The 21,442-nt window shown below is 40.9% G+C and overlaps 1 protein-coding gene across 1 annotated transcript in view; it reads right to left on the bottom strand.

The window, feature by feature from the left end:
- Positions 1-806: 806 nt before the first annotated feature.
- TEX10 (testis expressed 10) overlaps positions 807-21,442 on the bottom strand; it is a 206,033-nt gene continuing 185,397 nt past the window's right edge. The window contains exons 12-14 of the mRNA XM_073630641.1: positions 10,461-10,639; positions 5,856-6,066; positions 807-2,403 (exon numbers count right to left, since the gene is read on the bottom strand). Of these exons, the coding sequence (XP_073486742.1) occupies positions 2,314-2,403; positions 5,856-6,066; positions 10,461-10,639 (480 nt within the window). The 3' untranslated portion in view covers positions 807-2,313. The remainder of the gene's footprint in view (positions 2,404-5,855; positions 6,067-10,460; positions 10,640-21,442) is intronic.

Raw genomic sequence — 21,442 nt, 5'->3', positions numbered from 1 at the left:
TGATAAAACACAGTGGATCAACACAAGCAGATGACATGGCTCCCCAAATCATCACCGACTGTGGAAACTTCACACTGGACCTCATGCAACTTGGATTCTGTGCCTCTCCACTCTTCCTCCAGACTCTGGGACCTTGATTTGCAAATGAAATGCAACATTTTTCACAGTCCGTGATGATTTGGGGAGCCATGTCATCTGCTGGGGTTGGTCCACTGTTTTGTAAAGTCCAAAGTCAGAGCAGCCCTCCACTAGAAAATTCTAGAGCACTTCAAGCTTCCCACTGCTGACCAGCTTTATGGAGATGCTGATTTCATTTTCCAGCAGGACTCGGTACCTGCCCACACTGCCGAAAGTACCAATACCTGATTTAATGATCATGGTATCACTGTGCTTGATTGGCCAGCAAACTCGCCTGACCTAAACCCCATAGAAAATCTGTGGGATATTGTCAAGAGGAAGGAGAGACACCAGACCCAACAATACAGATGAGCTTAAGGCCGCTTAGCAACATGCGCTTCCATAACACCTCAGCAGTGCCACAGGCTGATCACCTCCATGCCACGCCACATTGATGCAGTAATTCATGCAAAAAAAGGTTTTCACTAGCTATAATCCATAATCATTAAAATTAACTATTTGATGATATTCTAATTGCATGAGATGTGTGTGTATATATATATATATACATACATACATACACATACATACACACGTATATTATATATACACACACACACATGCACACATACACATAACATGTATAACACACACACGCACAATTTTGTAATATTAAAAACACTGAAAAATTAAAAAGACACTTGTTTTTATTTAAGTACTTAAGTTTCCTGTACATCTAAGGCAAAAGTCACTAAACATTTTGCAAAAAGCATACCTTAAAAAACAAAACAAAAAACACAACAGTTACAGAAAAAATATTTCTTGTAAAAACTGTTGAAAAGATAAAGATAAAGCGAATATATTACACTATAGTAAGAAGGGAAGTTTCATTTTACAAATGAAAATGCTTAGAGTAAACCAGAAGAGCAAAGTGTCTAAAGAGCCACTGGCACGTCAAACCCAGCTATCCTATTAGGCATCCTTTGAACCTTGAAAATCATGGTGCTCTGCATATTTCAGCAGCTCCCATGGTCAAAAGGCTGGTCACTTGGGGTGATGGGGAATGCCCATCACCTTCATTGAGCAATAGCAAGTCACAGCAACTATTAGGACAGCTCTTTACCACAGGAGTCGCTACAAATTTACATATCAGTGTGCCCAAAGTTTCAGAGGTCTTAGGACACGCAATACAAGAATTAGACTGACCTGGAAGTGCACGAGCTTGCATACCAATGACTCTTTCCAAACCTTGATCTTGCTTAGAATACACTTTAAGCATCATCAGGATGAAGTAAGCAAAATTAATGGGTCAGTCCATACAAAAGTGATATTAGGGGACTGTGGCTGTATGCTCACTAGTTTCTTGGCTTTTTCAGAGACCTGTGCAGTGAGGTTGCCCCACTTAAGCTGCCCAAACTGGCAAACTTCTACCAGCATTCTAAAAAACATAAAATAATTGAAAAAAAAAGAGAGACTCCTTTGCTATAGTTGCAAACTGGACAAAGATGAATACATTTGCATGACTACCTGGACATTAAAAAAAAAAGCGGAAGGGTTAATAAACCTGATACGTTTATTCCCCCAAAGCTGAAATATCCATTTTTAATGGACTGACCCTTCATCTGTTTGCATATATTACAGTCTGAGGTCAAATGGTTGCTCTTTTTTAAAAAGTTATTAATAAAAGAGATGGCTTCACATTTTACACCAAGAGATGGAATGATGCATTGAGTACCAGGGAGGATCAGAATTATAATTTGTTGAGCGGCAGAGTAAGGATCATGTACCAAAAAAAGTGTGTTTTATAATGATAAATTTCACTGTTTGTTCAATACAAAACATTCTGTAAAGCTATCACTGCAATTTAACAGAAAACCATATCACATTTGCCATAAAACATATTTACTTGTTTAACAAAATCTGAAAATTCTGATGCAAAAATATGTAAATACTTTTAAGACAATTGCATACAAAAGAAAAACAAAATCCTTAAAACATACGTATGTGAGAACAGTATGTAGAGGTTTCAGACTATTTGAACACTGAAAGCATTATGTTGGCAATTTAGCAGTTTGGAATTTTTATTGAAACTTTGCATTGTCAGAATATATAGGGTGTGTGCTTATACAAAGATCACATTTTGAATATACAGTAGTATTTTGTAAGATTCTTTAAAATTAAAATGCACCCGGTGTCTCATTCCTGTATCTGTTTTGAAAGATACACATTAAAGCAGTACTGCAGATCAGTCAGCCACTGTTCTTGAATTTCACAGCTCTTCAAATTCTAGAGTGAGAATTAAATAAACAGAAATTAGTCTATGAATATGATCTTATACTCAAACGTTTATTTATTAAAATAAAGTGGATGGCTGCATGTCTGAAGTGAACATAGATTCATTTTACGCTTGAAGTCTTAAAGTGTATGTTTTGTAAAAATATATATTAGGGAAAAAAAAAAAAAAAAAACATGCATTACATCTCTATAATGCATGTAAACGCTGCAAGTACAGAAAAATATATGATCCACTAGAAATCCACTGTGCACTTAACTTTGTTTGAGCCAGCAATGCAGTGCATCAGCTGCACTGAAATCTCAAGCAGCATTGTAACACCTTCTCAGTTTTCTTTTGCTAGACTACAGGGCACCTCCCTTTTGTCATCTCTATAACACAAGGGAGGTGGTTTGTAGTCTTGTAGTCCAACGAGGAGAACTGGGCAAAACCACGTCTAAAGATTACAGGGCAGATGAGGCAAAGTGCACAGGAAATTATGTGCTCTCTGGACTCAACAGAATTTTCTCTGCTTGCAGTGTTTTTAAAGGAATACACATGAGGAGACATGTAGTGTTGCCCATTTTTATTTTTTTTTTATTCATTCCAGAAATGCACATTAGGGTTTCATATGATAATTTAGCCAAGAAGAAAATGTAAAACCCATTTAACCACTTCAGCCCTGGAAGGATTTACCGCCTTCCTGATCAAGCCCTTTTTGCGATAAGGCATTGCGCCGCTTTAACTGACAATTGCGCGGTCGTGCGAGGTTGTACCCTAGCAAAATTTTACCCACAAATAGAGCTTTCTTTTGGTCGTATGTGATCACCTCTGCATTTTTTATTTTTTGCGCTATAAACAAAAAGAAAACATTTTGAAAAAAAAAGCAATAGTTTTAACTTTTTGCTATGACAAATATCCCCCCAAAAAAATACATAAAAACAAATTTCTTCCTCAGTTTAGGCCGATATGTATTCTTCTACATATTTTTTGGTAAAAAAAAAAACCACAAAAAAACACGTATATTGATTGGTTCGCGCAAAAGTTATCGCATCTACAAAATAGGGGATAGATTTATGGCATTTTTATAATTATTTTGATTAGTAATGGCGGTGATCTGCGATTTTTATCATGACTGCGACATTGCGGTGGACAGATCGGACACATTTAACACTATTTTGGGACCACTGGCATTTATACAATGATCAGTGCTATAAAAATGCACTGATTACTGTGTAAATGTCACTGGCAGGGAAGGGGTTAAACACTAGGGGGCGATCAAAGGGTTAACTGTGTTCCCTGGGCCACCGGCAGACATCGAATCCATGGGACGCAGCGACGTACTGGTACGTTGTTTTGCGCACCCGTGCTACTTTGCCGACGTATATCGATGTGAGCCAGTTGGCAAGTGGTTAAAAAAGTTAAGCGTTATAGTCTGCAAATCTAACAATTAAAGCAAGAATATTTAGCTCACATGTAAGTAACTTTTTTGCTGCTTCAAACTGCTCTTTGGTGAACAGTATAGAGCAGCCTTTTTCAACCGGGGTGCCTTGAGGTTTCTCCAAGGGTGTCTTGGCAAAATGCCTAAAATTTGCCAAAAAATTGTATGCAAGCCAGCAGGTGGATGAAGTCTTTATTAGGCCCCTTTTACACATGCGGATTGTTGGTCTGTTTTTCATCCATCCGTTGACGGATGAAAAACAGACAGCAATGCATCTCAATGGAAAAAACGTATGTAAAGGGATCGATCATCCATTTACATCCGTATAAATCCGCTTCCGTCAACATCTGTTTTTTGGAATGGATCAATACCCTATTTTTTCTTCCGTTAAAAAAACAGAAACAGACGAAAAGCAGATGTAAACAAACGGTCCGTTTTTGCATAAAAGAATGGCTCAGGGACTCAAGCATTTAAGGACTCTAGCTGGCAGATATGAAAAAAATGTTGTAAACTTCATACGTTTTTTTTCTTTGAAAATAAGTGACTGAACTGTTTAAACAAACGGTCCTCAATTTTGAAAGGGGCCTCCTAATGACCAATGACATCATCAGCTGATAAGGAGGATGTTAATTGCCTGCATAGCATCATTGTTTGACTCTCCCTTGCCTCTCTCCATTAGCTTTGGGTCACATTAGCTGAGTGATGGAGAAAAACTGAGGGAGAAGAGAAACACTCTAATACTAGTCAGTACCAGTTTGCAAAAGTGTATTTGCTTTGGAAGAATAAATCGCCTATAAATGTTGGGTGTCCTACGTGTGTGGATGTTGCTGCATTATGTAAAACTATGAGGTTTTTCCATTTCAGAATGGGGTGTCTTGAGACTGTCCATAATTTTAAAGAGCACCTTGATTAAAAAAAAAAAAAAAAAAAAGGTTGAGAAACACTGGTATAGAGTAATTGCACTGCAATGTGAAATGAAGGGGGATGAGCAAGCAAAAAAAAAAAAAAAAAAACTACATTGAGAGCAGAGGAGAGCCTGAGAGACTCCTAAGGCTGGCCATTGATGGTTCAAGTAATGAAGTAATATATGGGCAGGCTGTATGAACCAAGTTGATTGATCAGCTTGGGTAGAACCAGCCTGTCGGACTTTGCATGCGAATATTGCCAGCGTCTGGTATAGTAATAATCACAGTCTTCTCCCAGCGGGGATGGCTTCCTCTGCCCCCCTCGCTGAGAGAATACAATGTCTCGGCAGGAGGAATTGCCCTATCAGCACGGTCTGTGTTGATGGAGGAATGGAGCAAATTTATTTTTGTAGTAGGAAAGAAATTCACTCCGTGTATGGGCTGCTTAAGCCATCTGTGTCCCTCGTCATTTCACTGCTTAGACTTCTTCTCTATCTTTCATTTACCTCTTCCTCACACTACATCTACCATTCATATTGTGCCTGTCCTTTTCCCCTCAGCTGCAGCTTGGTCAACAGTTGCAGGGTTGGGACAGTCCTGCAAAGCTGGGCTTGTTGCTGACATCTGACAAGCAGATAGGAGAAGGAGAAGTGGGAGAGTGAGAAAGACTCAAATAATATGACCAACGGCTGCTGGAAAAGGAAGAGACAGGATGGGATGAAAGTGGCCGAGGATGGACTTAGAAGAGACAAAGACAGGCAGCACTGAAGCAGATATCTTGCAATCAACCTTCTGGAGTCTCCCTTCTAGAGCCACATTGGGTGGCTTCCAAAAAATAAAAAAAGTGAATGGAAAACCAGGGGAGCTAGCAGAACATGTGCAATGAGTGTGGCAACATAGGAGCTAGAGGATCGTCTGCCATATTGTTGACATGGACAGAATGGAAGTCCATGGGAAATGCACTATCAAATCGGTTTTTTACTAATAAAGAAAAAAAACTTTATGCTGTTAATGTTCTGCACACAGGTTTTAAACAGATATACATAAATACAAAATTTGGATTTAATGCAACTTTTATTCAGTTAATTACAATCTAAGCTACAATCTTATTTTAACCTACCATAACATCTTGAAGGGTTTGCTGGACAAGGAATGCATTGGTCATCATATGACTCCTTAGTTGTGGATTCTGAAGCAAAAGGCGAAGCAACTGTGCAATAACAGGCAGCTCTTCCTGGCAAGCTCTGCTTACTTGCAGGTTCTGCAACATCAGCTTCAAAACATTTGGCAACATAGAGAGTAATGAAATGCATTCTCCCCATAAATTATCCCTGGGAGATAAAAAAAAAAAAAAAATTTTAATAAGCATATCCCATCTATATTACGTGAACGCACACTAATAGCTGCTGGAAAAAGAATTACATGCTGCAGGTAGCACCAAACTATCAAACATTTCTCTTTATATCATCTCCATTTAACTTCCTTTAATAAAGCAGCAGCCCAATTGTAAGTTGTAGAGTTATTAAAACTTTCACACAATGATCAGTTTTTCAGTAAAAAAAAAAAAAAAAGCAAGTCCGCCTCCTACCGGCCTATCTCCCTCATTAATGCCGATGCTAAGTTATTAGCAAAAATATTGGCCATTAGGCTCGGTAGGGTAATAGAGGACCTTATTCATGTGGATCAGACCGGGTTCATGCCGGGGAAGGGCACGGATGTCAATATTCGCCATTTATTTCTAAATTTTGCCACCTCCCATAGCAACGGGGGAACGAGAGTCATAGCCTCTCTTGACTCCGTTGAATGGGAGTACCTGTGGGCGGTGTTGAGGAAATTCAGAGTGGGACCTAAATTTCTGCACTGGCTGGAGTTGTGGTACAAGGCCCCCAGGGCAAGAATACGGGCGAATAATACTCTCTCCGATTTTTTTCTCCTCCACAGGGGGACCCGGCAGGGGTGCCCTTTGTCCCCCAGTTTGTTTGCATTGGCCCTGGAACCCTTGGCAATTTTGGTCAGGGAATCACACAGCATTATGGGTCTCCAGGTCGGCCCTCTGGAGGAGAAAATATCGCTGTATGCAGATGACACACTGCTATATTTGCAGGATGCTGGTCCTTCACTGCAGGCTGTTCTGGAGGCTTTCAATGAATTCGGAAGATTCTCTGGAATCCGTATCAATTGGAGCAAATCTGTCTTGTTCCCTCTAGATGCGCAGGCCAAACACTCTGCGGCTCAGACTACGTTGCGACGGATGGACAAATTTATGTATTTAGGAATCAGAGCAACGCCTTAATCTTCAACCCCTAGTAACACGCCTTAAAGATCACTGCTCTCGGTGGGTTAATTTACCCCTTAACCTCCTAGGGCGAATATCTAAAAGATGATCTATCTTCCTAAATTTAATTACATTTTTAGGAATTGCCCTGCGTGGATACCCCAGACCTTTTTCAGAGATTTAGACGGCTGCATTGGCTCCTTTCTGTGGCGTGGATCCTCCCCTCGGTTGGCCAGATCGACCCTCCAGCTCCCTGTTAGCTGCAGTGGATTGGCCTTACCTAACCTGCTGCTGTACTATTGGGCGGTCATGTTGGTCATGGTTCAGTGTTGGTTCGAGCAGTCTAGAGCCAATGCTGCAGTCTGTCTAGAGGCAGCTATCGTGGGATCTCTCAGGGAGCTGGGTAACCTGGTATATCGTGGAGCCTTGGCGTATCCTTCCTTGCCGATCCCCACCAAAGACACTCTAAGGGTATGGAGCCTAGCTAGGAGGCGGTTTCTCTCCCCCAACCGTTGGTCCCCCTTTTGCCCATTAAGGGGAAACCTATTGCTCCCACACTTTCGGACAATCCCTGACCCGCAAATCTGGGCCCATCATGGAATTAAATTACTAAAGGATGTTGCGTCGGCCTGATCTCTTCCATCTTTTCGGGATCTTGCTAGCAGCCATGACCTCCCTGTATGGATGCTATTCCCTTATCAGCTGAGTCATGCATTTCGAGCTCAGTTCCCAACACCGTCCGATCTAGAATCGGATGTAGTTGAGGGCTTACTGGCTCAGGGATCATTAGCTAAGCCCCTGTCCGCGTTATAGCTAACCCTCGTTAGGAAAGATTCACCAAAGATGGATGCACTGTGGGCCAAATGGAGGACGGAGATCCCAACCCTGTATAGGGAGGAGTGCTTTGAGGACAGCTCTAAACTAGTGATATCCTTTAGGGATAAATTAATACAAGCAAAATTTTTACATAGGATATACCATATTTACCAGCGTATAACACGCACTTTTTTCCCCTTAAAATCAGTAGAAAATCGTGGGTACGTGTTATACGCCGATTCCCCCCGCTGATTGTGAGCGGAGCGAGCGCCGGCCGCCGATATACATACATAGCCGAGTGTACTCGGCTAGTTCCGCTCACAGTCACGCCCACTCCAGCCCCATGATGGACATAACACAGGGACTGGGCGTGACTGTGAGCGGAGCTAGCCGAACCTAGCCTAGAAAACACTCGGCTATGTATGTATATGGGCGGCGCTCGGCTCCGCTCACAGTCACGCCATTGGACCCATGTTATGTCCATCATAGGGCGGGACTACGAGAGGAGCCGAGAAGAGCCGAGGACCGGCTCTGTGTATCCCGGCAGTTTAACTGCAGCCTGGGCAAGGCTGCAGATGGACACTGACAAGGCTGCAGATGGACACTGACAAGGCTACAAGACTGCAGATGGACACTGACAAGGCTACAAGGCTGCAGATGGACACTGACAAGGCTGCAAATGGACACCGACGAGGCTGCAAATGGACACCGACGAGGCTGCAAATGGACACCGACGAGGCTGCAAATGGACACCGACAAGGCTGCAAATGGCACCGACAAGGCTGCAAATGGCACCGACAAGGCTGCAGATGGACACTGTGCATTGATAAGGCTGCATTGATGGGCATTTAAATGTAAGTTTTTTTTCCTTAAAATTTCCTCCTAAACTTGGGGTGCACGTTATACGCCGATAAATATGGTACTTCACGCCTCAGAGACTGCATAGAATATACCCACAGAGGTCCCTGAATTGCCCGCAATGCCAATCTCCTGACAGCACCTACATTCAAATGTTCTGGGCCTGTCCCAGGCTTTCCGATACTGGTCGGCCATAGTGGAGTTCATTATTGTCCGTCGTCAACTGGAGATACCCCTGACGCCTGAGCTGGCTCTGCTGGGCATACAAGATTATGACCAGAGGCCTAGATAAGCCAAATTGCTGGTTTCGCTGTTGCTCTTCTATGCCAAAAAAGAGATCCTGTTAAAATGGACTTTTCCTATGCCTCCCACAGTAAGAGCATGGGAGAACTCGGTGAATGCTATTTTACCTATGTGTACAAGTTGACTTATATAAGTAGAGGATGCCCCCAGAAATGCACGAGGGTATGGCAACATTGGACTGATCCCATTTGAGTATTCATTCACAGAGACCTAACCCCCTTCTCTCTACTAACTGCTGTATTTTGTGAAACACTATAGTGACCGTAATTGCTATTTCCAGTAACAAGTGAAGTATTTTCATATTAAGATCAAAAGTGTTTGGTCAACCAATGGATGAGCGAGTCTGGGGTGGAGGATCTTGACTGGCCTGCACAGAGTCCTGACCTGAGCCCGACAGAACACCTTTGCCATGAATTAGAGGGGAGACTGCGAGCCAGGCCTTCTGGCCCACATCCGTGCTTGACCTCACAAATGCGCTTTTGGAAGAATGGTCAAAGATTCCCATAGACACACTCCTAAACCTTGTGGACAGCCATCCCAGAAGAGTTGAAGCTGTTATAGCTGCAAAGGGTGGGCCAACGCAATATTGAACCTTACGGACTAAGACTGGAATGCCATTAAAGTTCATGTAAAGGCAGGCGTCCCAATACATTTGGTGATATAGTGTATATTCAATTGACATCTTTTCTACATATAAAAGGTGAGAATGCCCTGCTACATCTCCACAATTTTAGGGTGTGATGGGTCAGAGGAGAGGTTGTTTTAGATAGGCGTCTAAACTCACGTAGCAGACAGGGAGGGTGGGCTAAATTCCTACACTCCATAAATGTTTCCATAGCTAGCTAAGGTTTCGAGGAAACATGTACTGTAAGTGCAAATTCAGTATCCTCTGATGCATAATTACATTATAATAAAATTGGATATCTGGAAACCCTCAACACCCCCATCCAGTTAGGTCTCAGCCAGATAGCATAAGCTAGTTGTGGCCTTTTGCTTCTCCAAATAAAATGAATAAGCATACTCCAGACATTCTCAAGAAAGGTTACTTAGAACAGGGATTGTATGCAGGCAGAACAGAACCCGCAGCAACCAAGTCCTCTTTAGATTTTTTTTCCATCCTAGCCATGTAACAGAGGAGCCTTCCTGCCTGCAGAGATCCTAAGGCAAGACATACATTATAGATTTATTTTCATTCAACCAGAAGGTTTAAAAAGGAAAAAAAAATAGCGCTGATTCCCACATCAACACATTTAAAAAGTTTACCGATCAACTTCTGTACAACCGCCCTGTTGGAATTTCCCTGCTTGATCAGCAATGCAGGCTATAGCCTGCAATGCTGATCAGTGTATTCTGATGGTGGGGAAGTCTCCCCGGTGTCAGAATAAATAGCTCAGCAGGGAGGTATTCACATTCACACGGAGTGTGCCTAATTCCATTTTTTTCTTTAAACATCTGCTTGGGTGTGGTCATTACCTTTTCTGTACATGCTCAGCATCTTTCTCCATTGTAAGCAGGCAGTTGAAAATGCTGTAACAGTTGGAAGCCAAAAAGGTATATAGAGTCTCAGAAAGCACACAGCTTTGATCAAGAAGAGTATTTATGGCGTGTAAAACTGATCCAATAGTACTGTCTGGCATGATAATTAAGCCACCCTATAAAAAAAAAAAAAAAAATTAAATTAAAAAAGCGTTGCCATTGAAATCAGACCAATACATTAAAATATAAATAAAAATGAAGGCTTGCATCATTAATTTCCCTGACTAATAGGCACACATGGTCATGTGACATATAAGATACTAGAAGTTCAATATAGAAAAATGTATTCACACAAAAGGCATGCAAACATTGTGTAAAAAGTTGTACAACGTTAAGTACAGAAGTACTGTAGAAGAAGCATTTACATCATCCTGTCATACACAGGCAGAACAAACAAGTAGGCCATACCAGCCTGGACACACAGATGTTTGCTTCAGATTTGAACATCCTTAAAGCAAAGCTAAAAATCGTACCTTTCTTTCAACGGTCCCTGTACCTCGTCAGCATTTTCTGCTGTGTGACAGTCTTCGGCAGCCTAAATTGGCTGGTGCAGGATGATATGCATATAAGTCAATCATCCTGACACACAAGGACTGTGATAATCATGTAAGCTGGGCAAGCACAGTTCAGTATACATGCCAGAGAAGACAGTGAGCAGGCAAGGAGGTGTATTTTATTGCAGAAGAGACATTCACCGTAAAGACTCTACCTGCTCACAACTTGTGACCGCAAAGCTTTAGTTTCACTTTAATCCTAAGAACTATGTGTGAACAAACAGGGAACAACTGGCACAGGGAAAACTGCTTATTGAGCACCTGTGCAAATTGTAAAATAAACTGTTTCAACAATTTTAACAATATTTTTTCAAAAACAATTTTGTTATACAGTATCTCACAAAAGTGAGTACACCCCTCACATTTTTATAAATAGTTTATTCTATCTTTTCATGTGACAACACTGAAGAAATGACACTTTGCTACAATGTAAAGTAGTGTGTGTACAGTTTGTATAATAGTGTAAATGTGCTGTCCCCTCAAAATAACTCAACACACAGACATTAATGTCTAAACTGCTGGCAACAAAAGTGAGTACACCCCTAAGTGAAAATGTCCAAATTGTGCCCAAAGTCTCAATATTTTGTGTGGCCACCATTATTTTCCAGCACTGCCTTATCCCTTTTGGACATGGAGTTCAACAGAGCTTCACAGGTTGCCACTGGAGTCCTCTTCCACTCCTCAATGACGACATCACGGAGCTGGTGGATATTAAAGACTTTACGCTCCTCCACCTCCGTTTAAGGATGCTCCACAGATGCTCAATAGGGTTTAGGTCTGGAGACATGCTTGGCCAGTACATAACCTTTACCCTCAGCTTCTTCAGCAAGGCAGTGGTCCTCTTAGTGGTATGTTTGATGTTGTTATGTTGAAATACTACCCTACAGCCCAGTCTCCGAAGGGAGGGGATCATGCTCTGCTTCAGTATGTCACATACATGTTGGCATTCATGATTCCCTCAATGAACTGTAGTTCCCTAGTGCCTGCAGCACTCATGCAGCCCCAGACCATGACACTCCCACCACCATACTTGACTGTAGGCAAGACACAATTGTCTTTGTACTCCTCACCTGGTTGTCACCCCACATACTTGGCACCATCTGAACCAAATAAGTTTATCTTGGTCTCATCAGACCACAGGGCATGGTTCCAGTAATCCATGTCCTTAGTCTGCTTGTCTTAAGAAAACTGTTTGTGGGCTTTCTTGTGCATCATCTTTAGAAGAGGCTTAATTCTGGAACGACAGTCATGCCAACCAATCTGATGCAGCGTATGGCCTGAGCACTGACAGGCTGACCCCCCACCCCTTTAATCTCTGCAGCAATGCTGGCAGCACTCATATGTCTATTTCCCCAAAGGTCTTTTTTATTTTGGACCACTTCAGTGTTTTCTTTTGAGAGACCCTTTTCAACTTGACGTTCAAAACTCGTCCCTTCTCAGGTTCACATCATTGTGGCCTCTTTTCAGAAAAGAATAAACAAAAAAGAACCTATGAAACAAAAATTCCCTCCTTTATTAATAACCGTATAAAAATTTTCCCGTCCTACACCATCCACCTATTGCCCACCCTTACTAATCCCCCCCCCCCCCACCTTACTTCCTAGATTTTCCTTCTTCTCCCTAATATTTATTCTTCTTAGTGATTTATACCTTCCAGTTTCTTCTGCCAGAATTTGTCCAAGGTTTTATATCTTTCCCACCCAATCCAGATAGAATTACATTTTTCTATTTGCTCTTTATCTTTGCAGCAGAGAAGTTCCATTTTATGGTAGTACTCCACTTGTTTAAACCAATCTCTTAAGTCTGGGCCTTCGCTCTTTAACCAGTTTTTTGGGATCGCTCCCTTTGCTGCATTTAGTAATTTTGACGTAATTTTTTTCTGTATATTGCTTACTAGAGGAGTTGGTGTCATGGAACAGGCAGGTCAGTCTATTGTTCTCTATGGTCTTGCCCGTAATGTCCTTTATACTTGTAATTATTTCTTGCCAATATGTGCTAATTTGTGGGCAGTCCCACCATATGTGTATCATTGTGGCTTTTTGTCCACAGTTTCTCCAACACATTGGTGTTACTGCTTGGTTGATTTTGTGGAGTCTCACCAGGGTCATATACCACCTAACAAGGAATTTATAGTTCATCTCGATGGTGTTTGTATCCCATGCTTGATTATATCCTCCTGCAATCATTCTCTTAATTTGTTCTTCTTCCAACTTTATTCCTAATTCACTTTCCCACTTTTCAATGACGGGAGGCCTATCTTGTCCTTCCAGATCTGTCAGGAACTCAAACTTTCGAGAAGCCTCCCTTCGAGGGCGTTGTCATACAGAGCTTTTCCAACCGGTTTAATCTTTCTCCATCTCTAAACGGGTGTGGTGATGTGTTTAAGTGATTTAGTTGAAAATATTCCCATTCTCATAATCTCCCACCGAATTTATTCTCCAATTTTTGAGCAGATTCCAACTTCCCTCTTCTAGTAATATCTTTAATTAGTGGATTTTTTATTTTGAGTCTTCGAAAAATATCCTCACCCGGAGTGAAAAAATGTGTTCCCGTGAGGGGCGTCAACGGTGAATTGTATGCCCATTTTTGTTTCCGATGTAGTGCATCCCAAATTCAAAATACATTTTTTGTCACCTCATGTGCGTTGGGGTCTAGTTTTCTAAATTTATTTAATATCCAAATATTTTTGTGAAGCGTGGTTTTACTTAAAGTGTTTTCTATTACTATCCATTTTTTTTCTTCGTTTTCTTTTGTCCATTCTATCATGCGTGCTAAGATTACTGCTTTATAATACCTTGAAATGTCTGGTGCTGTTAAACCCCCGTGCTGTCTTTTCCTAGAGATTAATGCAAATTTTAATCTTGGTTTGTTATTTTGCCATATATATTTTGTTAATTTTTGTATGGTGTTGAAGAAGCTCTGTGGAACCTTTATTGGTAACATTTGGAATGTGTACAGTATCTTTGGTAGTATTGCCATTTTAACCATGTTGACTCTTCCAATCCATGATATTGTTTGTATGTTTACCTTCTTAACTTCTGCCTTGATCTCACTTAGTAGTGGGATGTAGTTTGCAGGGTAGATATTCTCAAGTGATGCTGTTAGTTTAATTCCGAGGTAGGGTAGCTCCCCCTTTACCCACGTAAATGGAAATTGTTTTTGAAGGGCCAGAGTGTCCTTTTTTCTTACTCTCAAGTTCAGTATTTCTGTTTTAATAGGATTTATTTTGAAATTTGAGAGTTCACCATATTTGTCGACTTCTTTCAGGAGATTTAAGAGGGTCTCTCTAGGCTTAGTCACGTACACAAGGATATCGTCGGCATAAGCCGTGACTTTATGTTCTTTTCCTCCTACTCTCACCCCCTCTATCCCTCGGTTATTCCGCAAGGTCCCAAGGAACGGCTCCAATGATAGTACTTATAGAAGGGGAGAGAGCGGGCATCCTTGCCGTGTTCCGTTAAGCATTTCAAACACTGGCGACATCTTACCGTTGACCTTTACACAAGCCGTGGGCCCTCTGTAGAGATTCATGATCTACTTCATTTTTTTAGGCCCCAAACTGAGATGTTGTAGCGTGGCCATCATAAATCCCCAGTCTACCCTGTCAAATGCTTTTTCTGCATCTATTGACAGGAGTAGATCTGGGGAGATATTGGTGTTTTTCCTTCGCAGCATCAAGATTGTTTTTATGTCCCTTCCTTCTCTTCCGGGGACAAACCCAGTCTAATTAGGGTTTATCCATAGTGGCATCAATCTTTTTATTCTAGTGGCAAGGATTTTGGCGTATGACTTTGTATCCGTGTTCAATAAAGCTATAGGCCTATAGCTTGAGCAATTGACCTTGTCTTTTCCTTCTTTGGGTATTATGATGATATGTAACTTAAAAAATGCAGTGCATAATATATGTGTAAACAAATGAAAACAAGTGAATTATTTCAAATAAGTGCTTCAAAGAAGAAAATGAAAAATAAAAATAATTGAGGAAAAGTCAGCCTGATGGCCTGTGCTAAACATGAAGTCAATAGTATATGAACAATATTGTCCCACAACCCTGGGAGGTGAATAAACTCCAAAATTTGGTGTTGTTCGGATGATTGTCCCAAAATGAACTTCATGAAAATCCAATCAAAACAGAGGGATGAGGCAATGGTAAAAAGGATGGTAGAAAGGATGGTATGTAGGAAAACTCTTACCAGATCCCGTTGATTCCCATGTCAGCGACAGGGAATCGCATGTGCGTTATGCCACTCAGGGCATGGAAAGCGACATCTCCTCACTGGAATCTTCCAGGCTCGTATCTGCTTGGAACTCAGGGGGCCACCAGGAAAGTCCTCACAGCAAGACCAGAATGCAATTTGGGTGAAGGGAGACGTCTCTTGTAAAGCTCAAGTCAACGCTTGACTTATAGGAAGGGTATGTGGAAAGAAAAAACATGCCTCCACATAGTGCAGATGAAAAAGGGGAGTATTTTTATATCTAAAAAAACACCATATAACAATAAAAAACGTGATCACGATGCATTAAAATAAATGGGCAACATGGAGGGTGATGTAGAACCCAACGCGTTTCGACCTAGGGGTCTTTAACAGGGGCATAAAGCATCCACTCCAGGTTGCCTATATTTATAACTAAAAATGTCTAACAAGGACCAATTACATTAGGTGAAAATAGAGCCGTTTCATTGGATAAATGTAGTCACCTGATCATAAAGGTAACAGGAAATAATGACAATCATATTAGACCAATATATATAGTGCAAACGTAATGGAAATGAATAGGAGCAAGTTACAAAAGAGCTCTGGGTGAATAATGAATATATAATATAATAAAATTGACTGGTAATGAATTCGTAATGCAGCAGAGGTGTCATATCAAAAGGACACCACTGCTGACAGTACAGAACGCCCTCTGCCATTGGCACTGTGAAGAACCAATGGGCTTTGAAGGTAATTTGATGGGCAGAATGAACCGCCAATCAGTGAGCTGGCTGTAGTTCCGCTCCGACGTGCATCACGAGGCACGTCGGGCAAGCGGAAGTGACGTCACGCCCGAAGGTGTATCAGGCGTGCGTATGTCCGTAGATACGGCAGCCCGGGATCCTATTACACAGAAGGCCGGAACACGTGTAAAGCTGAGGGAAGTGACATGGCGCTTGAAGTGCGCCAAACGTCAGACCCTCATCACGTAATCGGCTCCGAGAGCCTGGCCAGACTGAGGGAGGACTGAAGTATGGGGTGTGCTGTCAGTTATCCCTGGACTCACTGCGCATGTGAACAGAGAGGTTGAAATCAACAAAATCTGTCTAACATGTCGCAATAGGAAAAATGGCTTAATTTTAACTGGATATTGTTGCGGTGTCCACCACATCAAAAATTATGATAAGTAAAAATTGAATACGGAGTGAAAAATAAAAAGAGAAAAATAAATGAAATGTGAAAATAAAAATGAAAATAAAATGTGAAAATGAAAAAATATATGAATGAAAATAAATATAAAATGAAAAATAAAAATAAATAAAAACAAATATAAAAATAAAAATGAAAATAAATATAAAAATAAAAAAATAAAAAAAATTAATAAAATATTAATAAAAAATAAATAAAAATAAAAGTAAAATGGAAATTAGGAAAAAATAAGAATAAAAAATATATTTTTTTGGTACATACTGAAAACGTAGCCGCATTCTGAGGGGGAACTAAAGTGGTTAGTGAACATGCTGAACGAGTGACTGGTAAGTAGTAATAACTTGTAAAGCAAATTCTTAATGATCAGGACCTTCTTGAAATGACAAGCCTGAAAACTAATGAAGTGGGGGAAAAAAAAATTAAAATTTGGAACATGGAAATAGAAATGTTGGGTGACCAGGACTGGTTAATGAAAGAGTTGAGGTCCCACTCCACGTTTAACCCAAACGGGAAGTAGGACCTCAACTCATATATCCAGTAAGTTTCAAGGCGGGAGACACCACAGAGTCGTGACTCTCCCCTCCAATGAGGGACAAACCGGTCAATAACTTAAAACAAAGTCCCAGTGGGGTCTCTCTTGTGGCACTCTAAATAGTGCCAAGGTACTGTGCGTTTACTTTTGCCCTTCTTGATACCAGCAACATGTTCATTGACCCGGATCGAGAAGGTCCTGAGGTTGCGACCCACACATTGTTTACGGCAGGGGCAAGTCACTAGGTAAACGATGTATTGTGAAGAGCAAGTGGTGAAATGTTTCATGTGATATAAACGGGAAGTAACAGTGGATGTATAAGTGGTACTTTTGCGTCTCCCTCCAATGTTATGACTACACACTTTACATCTACGGCAAGGGTAATAACCTTTGCTTTCCTGAAAGAAGGAAACTTTCTTAGGTGGGTCAATTATATTCGGAGCAATTTGTCCCTGGATGGACCGTGCCTCTCTAAAAACTATAGCCGCCTGCTCAGGCAAAATGGGATTGAGAAGCCTATTGTTTAAGAGTACTTTCCAATGTTTCTTTAGAATAGCCTTAATCTGTTTGGATTGAGTAGAACTGGTAGTAAAAAACGACCATTTGTACTTCGATTCAGATGTACTTTTAGGGCGTTTTATTATAGTGGAGCTTCTTTCAATGGATAAAGCTCTATTGAGTTCTCCGTCCAATAGGTCTGGGTCATAACCTTTTTCTAAGAAACGATCCTTGAGGATCTGTGACTGAGCTAAAAAATCAGAAGTTCTAGTACAGTTACGCCGCAGCCTCAAAAATTGGCTGCGGGGAACTGATCTAAGCCACTGTTCTTGATGACAACTATCGACCGGAATAAAACCTTTCCAGTCGGTGGCTTTAAAGTGTGTACGGAATTCTAAGTGTTGTTCAACTACAAAAATTTCTAGATCCAAAAAATGTATCCTAGTGGAACTGGCCTCATAGCTCAAAGATATCCCCCTATCATTGTTATTTAATGCAGCCATAAAGATATCCAATGATGTGCGGTCCCCATCCCATAGGAAGAGGATGTCGTCTATGTACCTGGCCCAGAGAATCAGCTCAGGTCTCTGTGCAGCATAGACGACATCCTCTTCCCACTGGGCCATGAAGAGGTTGGCGAGGCTGGGGGCAAATTTGGCCCCCATAGCCACGCCAGTCTTCTGCAGAAAAAAATGGTTTTGGAACCAGAAATAATTGTACCCTGTGGCGAATTTTAGCAACTGCATAATGAAGTTGCGTTGCAACGAGGGAAGTTTGCTATCTCTAGAAAGTTGTTTCTCAACCGCATCAAAGCCCAAGAGATGCGGTATGCACGTGTACAGTGCCGCCACATCTGCCGTGACGAGAAGCATTCCATCAAGAAATTGAACTGGCTCCAATAATTTAATGGTGTCTCTAGTGTCCTTTAAGAAAGAAGGGGTGGCTCGAACCAACGGCTGTAAATAGAAGTCCACATATTTCCCAATGCGAGCAGTTCTAGTGGAATTAATTGATGAGGGATTTGCCCTGGGGATTTTAAACAAAAAAGAAAAAAGTTTCTTGGTACCCCAGGTTCCACGCATTCCCGCCATATACTATCTCCCTAAAGTCCACAAGGACCCAGTCAATCCCCCCGGTCGACCCATTGTCAGCAGGATTAATTCCGTTACGGCTCGCATTGGGAAATATGTGGACTTCTATTTACAGCCATTGGTTCGAGCCACCCCTTCTATCTTAAAGGACAGACGCACGCCTGATACACCTTCGGGCGTGACGGTCACTTCCGCTCGCCTGACGTGCCTCGTGATGCACGTCGGAGCGGAACTACAGCCAACTCACTGATTGGCGGTTCATTCTGCCCATCAAATTACCTTCAAAGCCCATTGGTTCTTCACGGTGCCAATGGCAGAGGGCGTTCTGTACTGTCAGCAGTGATGTCCTTTTGATATGACACCTCTGCTGCATTACGAATTCATTACCAGTCAATTTTATTATATTATATATTCATTATTCACCCAGAGCTCTTTTGTAACTTGCTCCTATTCATTTCCATTACGTTTGCATTATATATATTGGTCTAATATGATTATGTCATTATTTCCTGTTACCTTTATGATCAGGTGACTACATTTATCCAATGAAACGGCTCTATTTTCACCTAATGTAATTGGTCCTTGTTAGACATTTTTAGTTATAAATATGGGCAACCTGGAGTGGATGCTTTATGCCCCTGTTGAAGACCCCTAGGTCGAAACGCGTTGGGCTCTACACCACCCTCCATGTTGCCCATTTATTTTAATGCATCGTGATCACGTTTTTTATTGTTATATGGTGTTTTTTAGATATAAAAATAATCCCCTTTTTCATCTGCACTATGTGGAGGCATGTTTTTTCTTTCCACATACCCTTCCTATAAGTCAAGCGTTGACTTGAGCTTTACAAGAGACGTCTCCCTTCACCCGATTTGCATCCTGGTCTTGCTGTGAGGACTTTCTTGGTGGCCCCCTGAGTTCCAAGCAGATTTGAGCCTGGAAGATTCCAGAGGAGATGTCGCTTTCCATGCCCTGAGTGGCATAACGCACATGCGAGATTCCCTGTAGCTGACATGGGAATCAATGGGATCTGGTAAGAGTTTTCCTACATACCATCCTTTCTACCATCCTTTTTACCATTGCCTCATCCCTCTGTTTTGATTGGATTTTCATGAAGTTCAATTTGGGACAATCATCCGAACAACACCAAATTTTGGAGTTTATTCACCTACCAGGGTTGTGGGACAATATTGTTCATATACTATTGACTTTATGTTTAGCACAGGCCATCAGGCTGACTTTTCCTCAATTATTTTTATTTTTCATTTTCTTCTTTGAAGCACTTATTTGAAATAATTCACTTGTTTTCATTTGTTTACACATATATTATGCGCTGCATTTTTTAAGTTATATTTTCATGGTCTTTGTCAGATTGTATGTAGCTGCTCCCTTGTGTTTTGTTTTTTCACGTATTAGCGCAGTGTTTTTTATGCACTTCTTTCCTTATGATATGTGCCAGAAGTGATTCTTTTCTGATGTCTTCATCTTCTCCTATTTTGTTTAGGTATTCACATAGTCTTGGAATCAGTTGGTCTTGAAACTGTTTATAGTATCTGATCGTAAATCCGTCTGGCCCAGGACTCTTACCGGTAGGGGTTTCTTTTAATGCCATCTTGATCTCTTTCTTGTGTTATCTCTCTTTCTAGGTCCTTTAAGGTCTCCGGTTCAATTTTTGGAAGATTTGCTTTTTCTAAATACTTTAGGATCTGCTTCTTTCTGCTTTCCATTTGTTGGGTTGTTTCTTGTTTTTTTATTGTATACAAAGAACTATAATATTGTGCGAAAGCTTGTGCTATTTCCGTAGTTTTGTTCTTTATCTCAACTTTTTCGTTTTTTATCTTCTCTATATAATTTAAGGTCTTCTTTTTCCTTAGGAGATTCGCAAGGTACTTTCCTGCTTTATTACCCATCTTAAATCTCTCGCTTACTACCCTATTGATTTCCTTTCTATCTTCCTTTTCCAACATTTCCTTTAGTTGTTCTCTTTTTAGAATCAGGGCCCAATATATTTATTTTTTTAGTTTCCTTTTTATGGCTTTGTTCCAGATTATGGATTTCCTTTTGAAGTTTCAGCATATTCTTTCCCTTTTCCTTCTTCCTACTTGCTCCTATGGATATTAATTTTCCCCTTATGACTGATTTGTGTGCCTCCCATAGAGTTGCTCTTGAAAGGTCAGGGGTATCGTTTTCTCGGAAATATCCTTCGATCTCATCTTTTATGATTTTTTCAATATCTCCATCATCCAAAAGCTTTTCGTTAAGTCGCCATGTATTTCTTCCTATAGGCTCTCCCTGTAGATTTATCTGCAAAACGACCGGGAAATGATCTGATAGTGCTGTTGTTTCAATTTCTATCTCCAGTACTTCCTCTAGTAGTCTATGTTCCAGCAAGATGTAATCCAATCTAGTATATATTTTATGGACTGTTGAAAAATAAGTGTAATCTTTTGTGCCTGGGTGCCATATTCTCCATACGTCTACTAGTTGTAAATCGTGAAGTTTTTTTTAAATTTTCCTTAGTTGATTTCTATCTCTGTCTGGTACTGTAGACATAGAGTCTAGGTTGTGGTCCAAAGTGAAGTTAAAGTCGCCCGCTACTATTATTTTGCCCTGTTTAAATTAATATAAGTCTGTCAGTTTCTCAGCTAAAAAATTTTTAGGGTTTTTGTTAGGGCAATAAATATTTGCAAATGTGTACCTTATACCCTGTTATAGTACCTACAAGGAAGAGAAAACGTCCTTCTGGATCGGCTTTTATTTTTTCGACAATAAATCCAATCTTTTTACCAAAGCCTATTGCGACCCCTTTTGATCTTCTGATTGGTGAATCACCGTAATA

This window comes from Aquarana catesbeiana, linkage group LG05 (genome assembly GCF_042186555.1).
Source record: "Aquarana catesbeiana isolate 2022-GZ linkage group LG05, ASM4218655v1, whole genome shotgun sequence".
In the NCBI taxonomy this organism is placed as follows: Eukaryota; Metazoa; Chordata; class Amphibia; order Anura; family Ranidae; genus Aquarana; species Aquarana catesbeiana.
This window is presented reverse-complemented; position numbering and strand designations above follow the sequence as displayed.